This window comes from Nicotiana tomentosiformis, chromosome 1 (assembly GCF_000390325.3).
Source record: "Nicotiana tomentosiformis chromosome 1, ASM39032v3, whole genome shotgun sequence".
Taxonomy (NCBI): Eukaryota; Viridiplantae; Streptophyta; class Magnoliopsida; order Solanales; family Solanaceae; genus Nicotiana; species Nicotiana tomentosiformis.
In genome coordinates, this window is record NC_090812.1 from 132,397,644 (window position 1) to 132,417,372 (window position 19,729).

The following is a 19,729-nucleotide window of genomic DNA, read 5'->3' on the forward strand; positions in this document are numbered from 1 at the left end:
TTTGGGACCCAAAAATATTGCATTGTGTGTTGGACATCATTTGCACAAGTTGTATCTCTTCTTTTACACCTAAGAGGCCAAGACTTTTTTGCCTATAAAAGGGAAGGCTATTAGTTCATTTTAGACACACCAACAAGACTTGAGTCTTCATTTCTTGTTTCTTCTTTTCTTCCTTTATTAAGAGTATTTTGTATGAGAGTTAGTGTTGGGAAGCACTTGTGTGAACCCTTTCTTTGGAGTGATCTCGTGAGGTTATTCTCTTAGGGTATTTGGGATTAATTAGAGTGTTTACTCTAATTTTGTACTCTTATTGTTATAGTAAATTGCTCTCCGCTTGTGGACGTAGGTCACTTTGACCGAACCACGTTAAATTTGTGTCTTCTTTATCTACTTTAATTGTCGTTATTATCAACTTCCATTGTCTTTGTTATTGCCATTATACCGTTGTTTGACTATATTCCGCACCACCCGGGTTCCCGATCCTAACAAATTGGTATCAGAGCCGGATCTAACCGGGTTAGTTTCAATAGCCAAAATGACTCTAACAAAGACCTACGTTGAGAAATTTGACCGATGTGCAAACTTCGGAATGTGGCAATTAAAGATGGAAGCTATCCTAATTCAGGATGGCTTAGACTTGGCGTTGCAAGGAAAGGAGAAGAAACCGGATAAAATGACGGACGAGGAGTTTGCCATCATAGACAAAAAGGCAAAAGCAGGTATCATTTTAAATCTCTCAAATGAGGTTTTATGTGAAGTTTCTGTAGAAACCACAGCTAAAGGCATGTGGGAAAAATTGAAAACCTTATATATGAAGAGGACGGTAGAAAATAGACTTTACCTGAAGTAGAAGCTTTATACAATTCGTATGGGTGAAGGTACCTCTATTCTCTCTCATCTTGACACCTTTGATTCCATTCTTATGGATTTGAGTAATATAGATGCTGAAATTAAAGATGAGGATCAAGTCGTGTTACTGCTTTGTTCTCTATCCCATCTTTTAAGCATATAAGAGATACTATGCTTTATGCAAAGGATAATATCTCTTATAAGGATATTAAATCTATCTTAAAATCAAAAGAACAGATAGATAGTGATATTACTGGGGAAGCTAGTGGAACTCAAGCGGAAGTTGGCTTGTTTGTTAGGTGCAAATCCGACTCCATATCCAGATACAATAATTTAGAGTGTCGCTATTGTCATTAGAAAGGTCACAATATCTCCGAATGCTATAAGTTGAAAAATAAAGAAAAGCATAAGGAAAGGAAAAATGAGCACAAAAATACTGACACTGCCGAAACAAGTGTAGCTGCTGATGAAACTGAAGGAACTATTTTTTTAGCAACTAATAATAGTTTCAAATCTAACAATGAGTGGATTTTAGATTCGGGTTGTTCTTATCATATGTGTCACAATCGGTATTTATTTACCACATATGAATCTATTGGAGGTGGAGTTGTCTTGATGGGCAACAATGTTGCCTGCAAATTTTGTGGAAAAGGTACAGTTCGAATCAAAATGCACGATGGTGTGGTGAGAACTCTCACTGATGTTAGACATGTTCCTGACTTGAAGAAAAATCTCATCTCTTTGGGCACTCTAGAATCTCTTGGGTGCAAGTACACAGGTGAAGGTAGAGTTCTGAAAGTTTCTCATGGTGCTCTTGTGATCATGAAAGCACACAGATATGGTTCGTTGTATACTTTATTGGGATCCACTGTTATAGGCCTTACTACAATTTCGGTATCAGACAACTTGTCTGATTTTGATGGTATTAAATTTTGACATATGCCCATTGGAGCTTTTGCGGAGAAGGTGGAGAAAATTTACTATATCAGCCAAAATTAGGCCAAGGCAGAGATTTGTAATTATGGCCAATATTTTGGCTAATGGAGTCCATCTCACATAAGCATAAGCATCTTTGCAAAGTGTAGACTTTGTTGGCAATATTCTTTGGGACCCAAAAATATTACATTGTGTGTTGGACATCATTTGCACAAGTTGTATCTCTTTTTTTACACCTAAAAGGCCAAGACTTTTTTGCCTATAAAAGGGAAGGCTATTAGTTCATTTTAGACACACCAACAAGACTTGAGTCTTCATTTCTTGTTTCTTCTTTTCTTCCTTTATTAAGAGTATTTTGTATGAGAGTTAGTGTTGGGAAGCACTTGTGTGAACCCTTTCTTTGGAGTGATCTTGTGAGGTTATTCTCTTAGGGTATTTGGGATTAATTAGAGTGTTTACTCTAATTTTGTACTCTTATTGTTATAGTAAATTGCTCCTCTCCGCTTGTGGACGTAGGTCACTTTGACCGAACCACGTTAAATTTGTGTCTTCTTTATCTACTTTAATTGTCGTTGTTATCAACTTCCATTGTCTTTGTTATTGCCATTATACCGTTGTTTGGCTATATTCCGCACCACCCGGGTTCCCGATCCTAACAAGATCAAACAAAAAAAACCAAAATCATTTCTGCCGTTTGAACTAGTTTAACTACTTGCTGCTGATAAACATCCAATATGTTGTGTATACCTTTATGTCCATCTGAAATGCGGTAATACCAACATCACTTCCAGCAACCTGTGCAATCAAAATCATACACTTTAAGAGGCTTGCCTTCCAAATAACCCTCAAAAGCCACCATACACTACATATTGAATAATGAACTAGAACTCTTTGTATGTACATACACTCTTTATAAGCAAAGTAGTACTGGAATACAGAGTGGTTACAAAGGATTCATATAGTTGATCACAACTTTGTTTGGTATCAAACCACAAACATCTTAAATGTTTTGCACTTTTCATTGGCGTGTTTTTCTGTTAACTCGATCATCCAAAGTGTCTAAATTACAATCAGTACTAGCCCCTAGCACTCACTATCTGTGCAGATAGTATTTGAGACATTGAATTTCACCAGTATTCACCTGGGCATGAGGAATATATAATTTTAGAGAAACTCCTGTTGATACATAAGATCTCCCTACGCAGCTCCTTCATCAGGCAAAGGAACGTTCAGTTCTTACCAGCAACTGAGCTTTGGAATATCTTAAGAGATTGGAAACAAAATGATGCAACCAATAAACAACTCAAGGAAATGCAGGTTAAAGAAAGAAATAACTCTGCCACCTTGCTCAATTTAAGTGTGCTACATAGGAACTTTTTGTTATCAACTGTGTTCAAAACCAGAAAACCAAAGAAGCAACAAAATGTTAGTGCAATAAACAGAAACATAAAATAATTCCGAGCCCACAAGTTGTTTGCTTGTCCTTAAGGAATTTAATCCCCTCACAGTTGCCCAAGGTGTCAGATTAATTCCTCCCAGGATAGAACGGAATAACTATTATGTGATACCGGCACTACAATCCCAGAATTTCGACGAACTCAAATGGCGGAGTAAATCACACTTGATGCTTACTTTTTGCTTTGAAAAATAATGCAGAAATACAGAAGAGAGAAGGGAGAGTTTGCAGATTTCGGTGTCTGAAAAATGAGGCTAATCCTCTGCATTTATATCCAACGAAGTTGAGTTCCAACAATTGCAAAGATGCCTATTCGTTTGAGGAGTCTATTCGGCAGAAATTATTTAAATTTTTGTTAAATGGACTGTTTGGTCACGAATTTGACCGTTGGAAAAAATAATGCCGCAAAATTTTCAAGTTAAATTTTCACGAAAAAATATCGGGAAAATTAAATAACGGAAAAGGAAAATAAATTTGGTCCAAAAAATTTATCAATCAATCATATAATTGACTAAATCCAAATGCGAATCCGAAGCCGAGCGACGACGACACGAAGCTTGCTCTCTTCTCAACTCTTTAAGAGCTAGAAGTAAGTGCTTCTGTATAGAAGCACAAGAATTGTCCTCGTCCTATCCAATGAGGAACAAAGTTCCTTTGTAAAAGGAACCAATTCACAATTTCATTTTCCGTTCACACCTTTTTATTTAATTAAATAAAACCCAACAATCCCCCACATGAATGGGGGATGGCTATCTGAAAAAAATATCCATGCATGAAAGAATTGTGTGATTTACAAGCAAGGATTAATCGCATCTGAATAAGTAGGTTTCCCTTTGAACTTTCCGTAGTGAACTTATGTCGGATATACTCGGTCAATCAGTAGATTCGATATCTTTGAACCATCAAACTTTGGTGTATACCTAGGCAGCCATAAGTCACACAATCAACCATTTAACCGTCTTTGGTTCTCATTGTTGTATCGTTTCATCCATGAACACAGCTTGGTTCATAAGTGCGTACAGAACTGACCTCACAGAATTCTCCTTGAGGCGGCTTATACTTCACAGTTAAATAGGTGATTCCTAAACATGTTATCCCATAGATTACACTATTTGATATACCCCGTATGAAACTTAGAAACCATTAAAAAGTCTTATTGCTTTATCCTTGGTATGGAATATTATCTTCATCACGAGAATGGACTAAAGTTTTATTTGGCAATGTTGAACCGTTATTAATGACTTTGTTTGATCTCCTTGAACCTAGATCTTGGAATCTCCGGTCTTCTAGGTAGAGTTACCGCCACAATGACTTGTCTTCGGCTATAGTCTCATTCCCTTTGATGACTTCTCAATCGCCTCTAGTTAGGACTGTTATAAGCGGATCCGACATATTATCTTTTGACTTTATATAGTCAATTGTGATAATTCCACCGGAAAGTAATTGTCTAAGGGTATTATGTCTTCGTCGTATGTGACGAGATTTTCCGTTATACATAACGCCCCCAGCCTTTCCTATTGCCGCTTGACTATCGCAATGTATGCATATAGGTGCCAACAATTTGGGTCGAAATGGAATATCTTCCAAGAAATTACGGAGCTATTCAGCTTCTTCACTGGCCTTGTCTAAAGTTATGAACTCAGACTCCATTATAGAGCGGTGATACATGTCTGTTTGGACGACTTCCAAGATACTGCTCCTCCACCTATGGTAAAAACGTATCCACTTGTGAATTTTGTTCAGTTGATCTGGTGATCCAATTTGCATCACTATACCCCTCAATAACTGCCAAATAATTATTACAGTGCAATGCATAGTCTTGAGTATATTTCAAATACCCAAAAACTCGTTTCATCCCTATCCAAGGAGCTTGGTCGGGATTATTTGTGTATCGACTAAGCTTACTTATCGCACAAGCTATATCAGGTCATGTACAATTCATGATGTACATCAAACTTTCCAAAGCTCGAGCATATTCCAATTGATGCTTTGACCTTTATTCTTTACAAGAGTATGGTTTAAATCAATTGGCGTTCTTGCAACTTTAAAGTCCAAATATTTGAATTTTTCAAGTACCATTTTAATATAATGAGATTGAGACAGCGCTAGACCTTGAGTAGTTTTATGGATCTTAATTCCCAAAATTAAATCGACAACTCCTAAGTCTTACATAGTAAGCATGCGCTTAGTTTAGCAATGTCGTTATTCATTATCAACATATCATCCACGTATAAACAAACAATGACTATTTGATTCGGAGTGTTCTTAATGTAAACACATTTGTCGCACTCATTGATCTTGAAACCATTTGACAACATTGTTTGGTCAAATTTCACATGTCATTGTTTGAGTGCTTGTTTTAGTCAGTAGAGTGACTTTACAAGTCAGCATACCTTCTTTTCTTTTCCAAGAACTACAAACCCTTCAGGTTGTTTCATGTAAATTTCTTTCTCTAAATCCCCATTTAAGAAGGTTGTTTTAACATCTATACGATGGATTTGAAAACCGTACACAGCGGCCAATGCCATTGTGAATTACACGGGAAATATTATATTAACAATGAGCCCTATATATAATACATGTCCTACTCCTACTACATATGGTACTAGGATTATTTACATATAACTATTTAGCTAACACTCTCCCTCAAGCCGGTGCATACAAATCATATGTACCTAGCTTGTTACATATATAACTAATAGGAGGACCAATAAGGGACTTGGTAAAAATATCTGCAAGCTGATCATTCGACTTCACAAACTTTGTAGTAATTTTTTCTCTGACGAAGTGACAGTCAATCTCAATATTTTTAGTTCTCTCATGGAACACCAGATTCAATGCAATATGAAGGGCAGCTTGATTATCACACACTAGTTCCACTTGGCTGATCTCACCAAATTTCAACTCCTTGAGCAACTGTTTGATCCAAACTAGCTCACATGTTGCCATAGTCATTGCTCGATATTCTGCTTCTGCGCTGGACCGAGCAACGACATTCTGTTTCTTGTTCTTCCAAGACACCAAGTTACCTCATACTAAAACACAATACCCAAACGTAGAAAGTCTATCAGAAGGTGATCCTGCCCAATCAGCATCTGAGTATCCAACGATCTGCTCATGGCCTCGATCCTCAAACAATAACCCATTGCCTGGAGCCGATTTTATATATCGAAGAATGCGGACAACTGCATCCCAATGACTATCACATCTGACATTTCCTTTACTGTGAGTATTGTAAAGTCAGTTTATGGATTCTCCTTGTGATAGTCATTGGGATGCAGTTGTCCGCATTCTTCGGTATATAAAATCGGCTCCAGGCAATGGGTTATTGTTTGAGGATCGAGGCCATGAGCAGATCGTTGGATACTCAGATGCTGATTGAGCAGGATCACCTTCTGATAGACTTTCTACGTCTGGGTATTGTGTTTTAGTATGAGGTAACTTGGTGTCTTGGAAGAACAAGAAACAGAATGTCGTTGCTCGGTCTAGCGCAGAAGCAGAATATCGAGCAATGGCTATGGCAACAAGTGAGCTAGTTTGGATCAAACAGTTGCTCAAGGAGTTGAAATTTGGTGAGATCAGCCAAGTGGAACTAGTGTGTGATAATCAAGCTGCCCTTCATATTGCATTGAATCTGGTGTTCCATGAGAGAACTAAAAATATTGAGATTGACTGTCACTTCGTCAGAGAAAAAACTACTACAAAGTTTGTGAAGTCAAATGATCAGCTCGCAGATATTTTCACCAAGTCCCTCATTGGTCCTCCTATTAGTTATATATGTAACCAGCTAGAGGGGGAGTGTTAGAATAGCTATGTGAATATATATGTAATTAGTCTTAGTCCCGTATCTAATAGGAGTAGGTTAAATATTATGTGTACTTATAAATAGGGTTCATTGAATTACAATTAACATCAATAAAAGATTTTTCTCCCGTGCATTCTCACAACTTCTTTTAAGCAGCCTTGTCCTCTTCAATCTTTAGACGAAAAATAAGGCCTTCATGTGTCATCTCCTTGCCCTTATGTTTCAAGTAATTCTTAAAGTCCTTACACAGAAGAGGCAACTTTTCAATAAATGTTGCAACTCAAAACGCTTCATTTATGACCATACCTTCAATCATAAATTTATAATTAGTAGCATAATCAATATCTTTAATACAATTATTGATTCTAATTATACCATCAGCAAGGAGGTCATGAACGATGACTTGCAATTCTTGGACTTGAGTTATAACATACTTGTTGTCAACCATTTTAAAGTCCAAGAATTTCGCGGCAACAAACTTTTTAAGTGCAGCATCTTCAATCTTGTACTTCTTTTCAAGAGCGTTCCAGAACTCTTTCAAAGTTTTCATGACACTATAAACATTGTACCGGCCATCTTCCAAACAACTCAAGATATAATTTTTGCACAAGTCAAAATGCTTCCATGCCTCCGTGACCACAAATCTCTCATTGTCAGGAGTTCCTTCTACCAAGACCGAAATGTCCTCACTAACAAAGCGCTGCAAATTGAGCGTGGCCAGATAGAAGAACATTTTTTGTTGTCAGCGCTTAAAGCCCACGACGGAAAACATTTCGAGCTTTTCTGCCGGTTCCATCGCCGGTGCGGCGATGTGCGGCTTGACGATGCAGTAGCTATTGCAGCAGTAGTCATCGCAACAAAACCATTTTGTTGTTATGAGAATAGCCTTTCACTCTGTATTTCTTTTACCATCACTATATCCTCATATGTTAAGTAGGAACAACACTATATCTACCCATATGTCGATTCAAATCTATCCCAATAAAGTTTTGATGGTAATTTGGAATCTCTTGGATCAAGGTATTCATATCTTTGGAAGTAGTGTGCGTAAGTGTATTTGCAATTTTTTTTTTTTAAAAACCCTAGGCTGCCGTTGGACCTCGCTTAAGCGAGCTTTTCAGCGCTTTTTTCATCGCCTCGCTTCTCGCTTTTTAGGGTAAAGCGTGCGCTTATTTACCAGAGCCGCGCTTTAGGGCAGAAAGGCGCAGGTCCCTCGCCTCGCCTTGCTTCTACGCTTTAAGAGAGCGCGCTGTAGATGTTTTTGCCATGTGGATGTATGATGCGGGGCTCCCTTTTAAATGTGTAAATTACACTGATAGTTTTGGTGAATTCATTGAGGCTGTAGGCCAATATGGCCTAGGAATGAAGCCCCTTACCTATCACGAAGTAAGAGTTCCTTGTCTAAAAAAGGAGGTGGAGAAGACAAACAAGATTGTCGAGGAGCATAAGGTGCAATGGAGAACTTATGGTTGTTCCATTATGATGGATAAATGAACAGCAAAAAATGAAAAAATAGTCATTTTGTGAAGCCTAATTGATGAAGCCCCCGATGAAGAAGAAGAAGAAGATGACCAATATAATAACTCGAACATGATGATACTTCAAGAGTTTGGAGATCTTGTTAAAGAATAGGATGTTGCTCCTTTTGTGATTTTGTTTTGCATCTGCTTAATATGTTATGACTTTTGAGGATTATTGACTATCTAGTTTTAGTATCTATTATTTACTTCTTGATTTAAGAATTGAAACATTTGCTTAATATGTTATTTTTATTGAGTTCTTGGTCATTTATCTATGCCTATTTAATTTTTTTTATTTATGTGTTAAATTGCGCTTCACATGAAAAAAGCGCGCGCTTCGCTTCGCACTTCTCGCTTCGGTGAAGCGAGGCCTCCTCGCTTTTTTCCGCTTCGCGCTCTCCAAAACACTGCTTAGAGATTCCCTTAATTTTTTATTTATCTTTAGCTAACACATATCTAATTGCAGCCAAATAGACTTCATTCTTACCGGAAGAAGTATAGGACCATATGGAAAGACCAGACGGTTATGCTAGGAGAAGCTCTGATCACGCAACATGGCCGGGTGAAACTGAATGCGAAGCGAAAGAGTGGAACAAGAAAGGAGAACAGTTGCATGCAACCAAGAATTTGGTGGTGAGCACCAGACAACACAAACCAAATAGTATTTAAGGACAAGCTTTTGAAGGAGGACTACTGTGACTTGGAAGCAGATGTAGTGCAATGAAATGGCAACTTGCATTACGAAAGCAGGAAGTTTTAGGTGTGTCCAAAGACCTAGGACCTCAACCACGAGACTTAGGTGGTGGAATGAGAAGGTGCAAATAGCTACAAAAGTAAAAAGGAGTGTTTAATGAAGTTAACAAAAGTCGAAAACTGAGATGTCTTTGAAGAACACAAAAGAGTTAAGAGGGGCGCTACCAAGACTATTAGTAAAGCCCCGGTTGCTAGAGTGTTCCTAGATTGGTTGAAGCAATGAGTTGTAGTCACTTTATACGGTCTCCGACAATCCTTATCTCATGAGTTAGGTTTTGGGGTTGAGTTAAATCCAAGATATTTTTATAACATGAGCCAGACACATAGCTATTATTGTGTTACCCGATGGTTGGCACCCATGTTATATTATTGATCATCCATATGTACAGCCCTAGGCGTGCAGAGAGGTGTTAGAATCCCACATTAGTTAAGTCTATTGACTGCATAAGATAAAAGTTTTCCTCAGTTTGCTTTACGTGGTTACTTTTTCAATGTTTATCTTTTCCCAGATATCCAAAGATCCTCTAACTAACCAAACAGCCTTTACAGTAAAGGCAGAGTTGCAGGCACATGAAACCCGCTCCAATACTTCATCTGATTTGCTCACTGTACTAGTTTAGCTATAATCATTGAACTGCAAAAGTTCTAAAATCATTTTATTCAATCACAAATCATAAATTACAAGGACCTTCAAACACGGATGAATTGGCATAAATATGTAAAGATACCTTTTTTCAAGAAACACGTGATAGGAAGATGATAGAAACAATTTAAAAAGTAGTACCTTGAAATCCATATCTCCTGATGCATCTTCAGAACCCAATATGTCTGAAAGGATGAGTGGAGTTCCATCTCCACCAAATTCCTTCGTGTCCAGAACCATACCCATTGCAATACCAGCGATAGAACACTTAACAGGAACACCAGCATCTTGCAATGCTAAGCACCCACCACATACAGATGCCATACTGCCACATAGAGAAGATAGATGTCACAGAAAGGAAAATGGCGACCAACTCTGGAAAGACTAGAAAGGGACTATCCCCTCAAACTTTTTTCAGGTTATTGAAATAAAACCCTTTGAACATAGTTAAGATGGGCAAAAACAAAAGCTACAGATACATACATGACACATTCTAAACATATTTTAAGCGCTCTACCTCGATGAGCCATTGCTTTCAGTGATGGTACTCTCAACACGAACAGTGTAAGGGAAGTCATCTTCAGGAGGCAGTATTGGTCCAAGAGCTCTCTCTGCAAGCATTCCATGACCAATTTCTCTTCTTGATGGTGCCCCTACACGCCCAGCTTCACCAACGCATGAGGGTGGAAACGAATACTGCATAAGCAAGCCAGCAGGTAAAGAAAATATCAAGTATTTCCTTGAGATACCAAGTGGAAAATCAAGAATTCACAAATAAATCTGTGAAGTAACACAAAGCCAACAGAGGTTTGGAGATAAACATACTTCATTCAGGGGAAATCAGAAAACAAACAAACATTATCAGCTTAATGATCTCCAGTGATTTCTAGAGATTAGAAGAAACCAAAAGAAGGAAAAGAAAAACAAGAGACATCTAGAATAAACACATCAATAGTTACTTAGGCCTCATTTGTTTGCACTTAATGGAGGTCTGAATCTTAATTATTCAGATCTCAGACATTAAGTGTGTTTGTTTTTAAGTCTGTATCTCATTCAGATCTTAATCAATGATTAATATCTATAACAAAGACTTAATTTCATTAAGATGCTATCATCCACATTCATTACTAATTGCCGTCACCGCCTACCATTATTTTTTTTTGACAATGTAACATGTATATTTATATTAAACAATCTTCAGCTTTGTGCTGGAAGCCAAAAGAAAGAGTTTACAAAAGCCTACAAAGCTCCCTATTACAATCCTTGCGCTTCTTACAAGGAATCTAGGACTTGTAGAATTGACTCTAAGTCGTCACTATATTCTGCTTTACACCAAAAACAAAAACGAAGAATACAATTCATCTTAATTTTCTGAATAGAGCTAATTGTATCCTCAAAGCATCTTGAGTTACTCTCCTTCCATATTGTCCACCAAATAGTTGCAGGGACAATCTGTCTTTGTTTGAAGCAGTGCACTTCCCCCCTACATTCCAGCTTGACAAGAGTTTAGATGTTCTTCCTGGCATTGGCCATCTAATACCCCTGAGGTTGATGAATAAATCCCACAACTGACTAGTCACTCTACAATGTAGAAACACATGGTTGATTGTCTCTACCTCTTGGCCACATAAGTAACACCTCGAGCAGAATGGTATTCCCCTTCTTCTCAAGTTGTCATGTGTTAAAACAGCTTCTCTAACTACCAGCCAAGAAAAATATGCCACTTTGTATGGTGTTTTGACCCTCCAGATGTGTTTCCAAGGCTATAGATTGACTTGTCCACCATCTTGGTTTAGATACTTGTAGGTTGAACTGACTTTGTACATCCCACTGCTGTTTTGGCTCCAGGTAAGTGTATCTTCTCCCTCCTGCAGTCCGTTACATAGCTCCAGAGTGTTAAAGAAGTCTGTTATTCTGGGCAGCTCCCAATCATGTAAAGGTCTTCTGAAAGTGAGATTCCATGCCCGTGCCCCCAAAGTTCATATACTGTAGCTCTATGTTGTTGATTCAGGGCATAAATGTCTGGAAAAAGATTCATAAGACAATCAATTCCTAACCAGTTATCTTCTCAAAAAAGAGTTTTCCTACCATTCCTTACTTTGAATTGAAGTTTGTCAGCAAAATTTGGCCACAGGTTCCTTATAGTTCTCCACAAGCTGGTACCATAAGCATTGTTTACCTGCTTAGTCATCTAGAATCCTTCCTTTCCATATTTAGCCTTTATAACCTTGTTCCACAAAGCTTGTTCCTCCCTGGTAAACCTCCAAAGCCACTTCATCAAAAGACTTTTATTCTGCATTCTCAAGTTCCAGACCCCAGACCTCCCATCTTTTTGCTGAGGGTCAAAGTTTTCCATTTGACTAGATGAAAGCCCTTCTTCTCTTTGTTTCCATGCCAGAGGAAGTTTCTTCTCAAGGTGTCCAGTCTTTTCTCTACATTGGTAGGTATAGGAAATAGGGACAACATATATGTAGGGAGAGCATCTAGCACAGAGTTAATGAGGACCAATCTACCACCCAATGAAATGTAGTTTGATTTCCATCTTGCTAGCTGTTTCTCACATTTTTCTAGGACTCCATTCCAGATGTCCTTGGATTTGCTCTTAGCTCCCAAAGGCATCCCCAAATAAGTGGTTGGGATAGAACCAATTTCACCTCCCAGAATCCCTGCCAGCAGCTGAATATTAGATACCTCATTAACTGGAAAAATCTGACTTTTCCTCCGGTTGATATGAAGCCCAAAGATGGCTTCGAAAATTATAAGAATCACTCTTAAATACTTTACTTGGATCTCATCAGCATCACAGAAAATGGGGGTATCATCTGCATATTGAAGATGAGTAACCTCCAACCTGTCAGTTTGGTTCCTTGCCACATTGAAGCCCTTAATTCATCCATTACCCCGTGTTGTTCTTAACATATTGTTTAACCCTTCCATGGCAAGTATGAATAAGAAAGGGGATAAGGGATCGCCCTGTCTCAAGCCCTTTCCAAAGGAAAAAAACCTTCGGGAGCTCCATTGATCAGCTACCACTGCCACCATATTCAACCACCACCATCCTCAACCATAGCCGCCACCATTACCACCACCCCACCACCATCATCTTAAACCACAACCACACAGTTACCCACCTCAACTACCACAACCCCATTACCATCAACAACCATAGCCGGCACCGCACACCATTATAAACTACTACCATCCCCTTCCTCCATCACAACCACAACCACCACCCACCATTATTGACTATCACCACCCACCACCATAACCGCCATCGCTACCAATCACCACTAGTTGCTACCCAGAACCACCATCATCATCCAAAACCACCACAACCACCGCCTCTAGTCGGCATTCACAAGCACCTCTGTTAGCCGTCACCACCACCAACTACCATGTTTTAAAAAATATATATGTTATTGATAGAATATTAGATTAATTAGTATTTTATTTGAATTTTATGCTTATTAATTTTTAAATAAAGACAAATTTTATATATTCAGATGTTAAAAAAACAGTCTTAATCATTTAGTATTCATATCTTAATACAACAACAACGACGACGACGACGACGACCCAGTAAAATCCCACTAGTGGGGTCTGGGGAGGGTAGTGTGTACGCAGATCTTACCCCTACCCCGAGAAGTAGAGGGGTTGTTTCCGAAAGACCCTCGGCTCAAGAACACGAAAAGAAAAGAAAAGAAAAGAGACAATATCAGTACCGCCAACAGATACCATAAGAAAATATTCAGATCTTAATACACATCTTAAAATTCACATGTGTATTCAGATTCATATGTCTTAATCTTAATACGCATCTTGATATTCAGATATGGTATTCAGCATCAGATGTCTTACTCTTTAAAAACAAAATGAGGCCTTACTAACTTAGGATGTAATAAGCAATTCCCCAGTACACTGGACATTAAATTCAAGCACTACAGCAAAGCACTTGATCTTATTTCATTCTTTTGGGATGAACGTATTATCTTACAGTGACATGTTGAAGAATACAAGGGAGAAGGTAGCCCATTCCATCAGTTACATGCAGAGCAAACCAGTACAAAGGACTTTCCTTATCTGTTTAGCTGTCTATTGTAGTTAAATGTAGGAATCAATTCCCGACATAGTTTAAGAAGGTGAAGGTATAGGTTTCAATTATAACACCAAATAAGAGACGACAAACCATTAATCGGAAAAGTAAAGTCAACTTCTAGGCACCAATTTCAGTAGGGGAAAGGGAAACTGCCTGACATTGTATACCAAAAACAACAAGCCCGATTCACATAATTCTCTTCAATAAAAGGAATGAAGCAAGTTAAAATAATTAGTTTCAGAAAGAGATGAAAATTTGAAGATGAATATTTCTTATGCACTTTATATTACCGTGGCTAAACAAAAAACATGTCATATTTCAAACCATATTATAGTTTCCATGCATGGCAGAGCCAAAGAATTTTTCACTTTCCTAACAGAAGACGATCATCACTACTATTATGTCCACGTTTCCGAAAGAATATGAGTGCTAAAAATGATCCACCTTAAACATATTAAGCATCTTCTCCAGTCCCATGAAGAAAAAGATCCTATGCATGTCCATTCGGTTAAAAGAAGAGAAGAACATTATGTTTTAGAAGCTGCTCTTGAAGTTGAATATGCAAAGGAGAAAACAAAAATGGCACAAGACGAGCCATCTCTTCGTCCTAAAACTAATAGACTAGCTCCTTTGGGTGTAGGCAACATTTTCGATAAAGCAGGAGAAAACAAAAAAATGACAAAATATGACGATTGCTTCTTGGTCATGGAAGTTAATTTGGAGAACAAGGCTGCCTGCTAAAGTCATATGCTTTAGTTGGACAGCTCTATATGATGCATGTTTGACCCAGGATAATCTCAGAAAAAAGGAGCATTCAATTGGCTAATAGATGCTATATGTGCAAGTCCAATGCAGAAAGTGTCAGCCACCTACTCTTACATTGTACAGTAGCTTCAGAGTTATGGAATATGTTAATATCTAATTTTGGTGTAAGTTGGGCCATGCCACACAATATCAAGGAAGCATATATGAGCTGGAGCTCATACAAATTAATAAAGCCATCAAGAATATCTGGCTAATGGTGCCTGGAAGTATCTTTTGGTGCATCTGGATAAAAAGAAATCAGAGGTGTTTTGATGGAATCTCAACTTCGAGTCATTCCCGGCAGGAAAGATGTTTAATGTAATCTTTTTTCCTGGCTCAAGCTAACCCCTGTATCTAGCATTGACCATTTTTTGGATTTTGTCAGCTCCTTTGTAATAGCCTAGTATTTTGTCTCTACAACCGACACAATCAGTTTTCTATAATCTTAACTATGTATTCATATCCTTGTAACTTTTGCTACTTGATGCCAGTAATGGAACTACTACATAAAAATAAAAATAAAGCATTTTGTTGAAAAAGCTTGTCTAAAAGAATCTGAGCATTGATTCAAAAACTTTAAGGTAATGGGTGGAGTTGTTATGGACCATTACAAGTTTCTTAGGAAACCCTCATAGATCTGACACATGACACATATTCTCTAACACCTTTCGACATGCATAACCCAATTTTAGGGGTATATCTGGAATGAAGATTCTTTTTTTCTTCTTTGCTTGTTTTCTGGCCTTTTTTTTACTGCTAAAGTTTTTGTTTTAGAAATTGAAGTGCCATTACAAGCTAAAGAGTTGACATACTGAGAAAGTAGGCTCAACAGGCTAAAGAGTGGGCATGGAGTAGAGATAAGTTGGTCCAACAGGCTAAAGAGCTAGTTTGGAGCAGAATCAGTAGCTCAATGGTTTGAAATAAAAGAGAGAGGCCCAAATCGGCTCGATTGACCAATTGAGCAAGACAAACCTAGATCTATAAGATAGGTAGAGAAAAAACTGTTTTGAGAACCAGTTACCAAAGTTCTGCTCTGAAAATTTGAGAATCTAAACCCAAAATTTTAAGTAGTCTAGCTCCACTATAAACTCCTTTGAACACCCTTGCAGAATGGATGTGGGAAAGGTGTATTCTCTAACCATGGGAAATGCTCTTGTGATAGAATCCGTAGAAAATGAGGTTTTCAAAGCGGGTAAGTTATGGCAGCATAGGAAACTGTCTAATGACTTGGACATACTTATCACAGGTACTCATACCTGAAGATAAAATCTCTTGTATTCATCATCATCCACAAGGTTGTCTATCTTCTGTGCCATTTGCTTATCACCGAGTGTTACCACCGCCAATGACTGCAAAACCAAAAATCCAAGAAGCAATCAAGTACACAACAGAACTGCTATTGAATAGAATATATTTCTATCAAGCGTAAGCTACAATTAACAAATCAGAATTCAAACCAGCTTGATACTACATCTTCACACTTTCAGAAACAAGATCCACAAGGGAAAGGAAAAAATGGTTCCCCCTCTGCAAAATCTGGGATCTCAACTCTTTATATTTCTGATTTTAGTTTGAATTCCTCAACCATACTATTTAGCTAAAATTAAGTAGAACAAGTAGAGGAAAAAGTAAATCCGACAAAAAACAAATTAAAAACTTTAAAGCTTAAAAGAACATCAGTCATAAAAAAATCAGGTCAATGAACTTTCTTTCATCATATGAGCAAATTCTGAAGAAACTTTCAGAGGAAAGACAAATCTGATGCTTGCAAATAGGCTAATTCAGTTGTGCATTTTACAGAATATAGAGGGAACAAACCTGTGTTTCGCCTCGAGTGAAGAGAGCACTCCCATGTGCCCTGGGAAGCAGTCCACAGCGTGCGTCAATTACCCGTATCTCCTGAGGGGTCCTGCCATCACTTCTCTTACCTCTCTGAATACAGGGGAAAAAAATGAGAAGCATAACTATAAACTAACTTAACACCAAGTAGATATTCAGATGGAAAAAACTAATACTCAGGTGCAAAGACCAGGTCCTATAAATCCTAGACACATCCCTAGCTCCTGAAATTTTTTTTACAGCTTTGCTCCATCCCTCTGGTTAGAAACAATGACAAAGCATAACATCAACTAATTCAATGTAATATGCAAAATGCGTTTGATGAAAAACACTCAACTCCGAACATGGTATCGGAGTTCATAGAAAGGTGTTTGCTCCTGATTTCTTTCCTGTTTTTCCTTTTTACCCGCGGGGGGAGGGGGGGGGGGGTTGTGGAAATGCGGGTAGTAATCCCATCCTAGGCCTGTCAATGGGGCAGATGACAACACTAACCGCCACTCCCAACCCATTTAATAGGTTATGGCCTAAATATGCTGCTTAATAAGTGCCCATGTTCTGACCCGTCTAGGGGCTAACCCTACTATATTTATATAACTGTTTTATTTATAAATATAGTTCAGTAATACCTCATAATTAACAGAACATCATGGGACCAACACTATGCTCATATTCAATACTTAATAGTTTTATTGTTTAACAATTCAATACGTAATACTTCTATCATGTATTTGGTGGAAAATTTGGAAAGAAACGAACTCTAGATGTTTTGATGAAAATAGCAGTTCAAATCAGAAAATCAAGATGATTTGACAGATTCTGCAAAGCAATGATCTCCTTTGGCTACTAACAAAGCAATGCTGATCATACCCTCTTCATAAGACATCAAAAGGGTAAACTACTCTTCTCATAGTTTATGTTGATGACATAGTAATGACAGGAGACGACATAAAGAAGATGACCCGATTGAAGAAGCTATTGGCACAGGAATTTGAGATCAAGAACCTAGAAAAATTGCAATACTTCCTGGGAATTGAGGTTGCTAGATCAAAAAGAGGAATCTTTATTTTTCAAAAAAGTATATTCTGGATCTCTTGAAAGAAACTGGTATGACAGGTTGCAAACCAACAAAATCATCCATTGAAAGAGATCACAAATTACATACAGGAGTTGGAAAGCCAGTTGATAAGGAGAGTTAATAGAGGTAGGAAGACTTATTTATCTCTCTCATACCAGACTAGACATAGCCTATCCAGTCAACTTGGTGAGTTAGTTTATGCATGATCCCCGTGATCCTCATATGCAAGTTCTCTTTCACATTTTGCGGTATCTGAAATTTGCTCCGGAGAAAGGTCTGCTTTTCTCCAAACATGGTCACCTTCGGGTAGAAGCCTATAGAGACGCGGATTGGGCTGAATCTTTAAATGATAGAAGATCTACATCCGGTTATTATACACATGTAGGAGGGAACTTGGTTAATTGGAGAATACGAAGCAATGAGTAGTTGCTAGATCAAGTATAGAAGCAGAATATAGTGTTATGGCACCAGGGTATCTATGAACTTCTTTGGTTACTAAAGTTACTAGAGAAATTGAAACTGTCTAAAAAGGGAAAACTTTTCTTATTCTGTGACAACAAGGCTGTCATCAGTATAGCACATAATCCAATCCATCATCAAAGAAAAAGTTACGAGTGGTATCTTGAGTTTGTTTCATGTGTCATCAGAAAGCAGCTAGTTGATGTGTTTACCAAAAGTCTCAACAAACACTTCTTATACACTAGTTTGCAAGTTGGGCATGTGCGACATCTTTGCACCAACTTGAGGGGAAGTATTTACTGGCTTGATTATTCTGAAAGATTTGATTTTATTCTGATTGATTGTAATTGATTGTAAATTGATTGTTATTTATTTCCTTCCTAAAATAGTCATAGGACCTTTTGTATAAGTACCTTTGCTTAGGGATGTAGAAACATACTAATATATGAAAGAAGCCTTTCTTCTTCGCAAATCTGCAATACTACAAGTTACAAATATTGCATTGAATGATATAAAGGATAATATTTCACAATTTCTCAACTATGATGTTGTTCGACTCAAAAGGCAAAAATACAACTACCATTTTGTAAGGAGCACAAGTGTATTCTTAGTCCTCATCATAATGTATCTTACAGCTTATATCACCTGTCCAGGTCCATTCTAGATAGAAAATAGAGCAACAAAGAAATTATCCCGCCCCAAGATTAGTAACATGAAAATTGAATCAAATAATGCCATACAGAGCAGTATAAAGTCTATCTATAGAAGATCTTGTATAACATTGTCTCAAAGAATTCTTACCTCCACAATTCGTTTCCGCAAAAGTTTGGAAGTAACTTCCTTGAATACCAGCTTCACATCTACCTCAGAGAACAGCTGAAACAGAAGCAGAAAGCATGATTTTAAGATTAACAGCAAAAGTTAATACCAAATTACACTGTCCCACATTTACGAAGAAAGTATGCAGTTCCACTACCCCTCAGGTCTCAGTGCCAATGGAGACACATCAGAATTTATAACTTTCTAGGATTAGGCCATCAACTGAGGAATAATGATCAGAATGTCACTCTGAAAAGACTTGTATTCATCAAAAGGAGGAAAGTTTGTGCCAGCTAAATACATATCATCTAAACTCCTTACTTTTTGTTCTTATTTATCATCACAGTATCCATTACAACAAAAATCAATCCATCAAAACAAAAAAAATCATTTGGAAAAGTAGGAAGAGGAGAGAAAATCACTAGCAGATTGGAAAGTTGTAGCTTCACCTATCAAGGATGAACATTGGGATGAATTTCTCGGATAGGAACATTTTGGACACAATTACTCATCACGATATATCTTGTATAAAATGCAAGACCTAAACTGATACTTAGAGGCAAAATTACTTTTAGAATTTTTCTCTCCTTTTTCCCCCTTTTTTGGGAAAATTTGAGGAATGATATTAGTTGAGATCTTAATAATAAAAACTGAACATCCCAATAGAATTGAAAT

At 37.7% G+C, this 19,729-nt stretch overlaps 1 protein-coding gene across 2 annotated transcripts in view; it reads right to left on the reverse strand.

The window, feature by feature from the left end:
* The window catches only part of LOC104089525 (probable polyribonucleotide nucleotidyltransferase 1, chloroplastic), a 60,291-nt gene that overhangs the window by 8,510 nt on the left and 32,052 nt on the right, over positions 1-19,729 (reverse strand). The window contains exons 11-16 of one of the 2 annotated variants that reach the window (XM_070191607.1): positions 19,037-19,111; positions 16,681-16,794; positions 16,119-16,211; positions 10,480-10,658; positions 10,104-10,287; positions 2,533-2,580 (exon numbers count right to left, since the gene is read on the reverse strand). In XM_070191607.1, coding sequence (XP_070047708.1) covers positions 2,533-2,580; positions 10,104-10,287; positions 10,480-10,658; positions 16,119-16,211; positions 16,681-16,794; positions 19,037-19,111 — 693 coding nt within the window. The remainder of the gene's footprint in view (positions 1-2,532; positions 2,581-10,103; positions 10,288-10,479; positions 10,659-16,118; positions 16,212-16,680; positions 16,795-19,036; positions 19,112-19,729) is intronic. The other variant, XM_070191611.1, reaches the window with a different exon arrangement.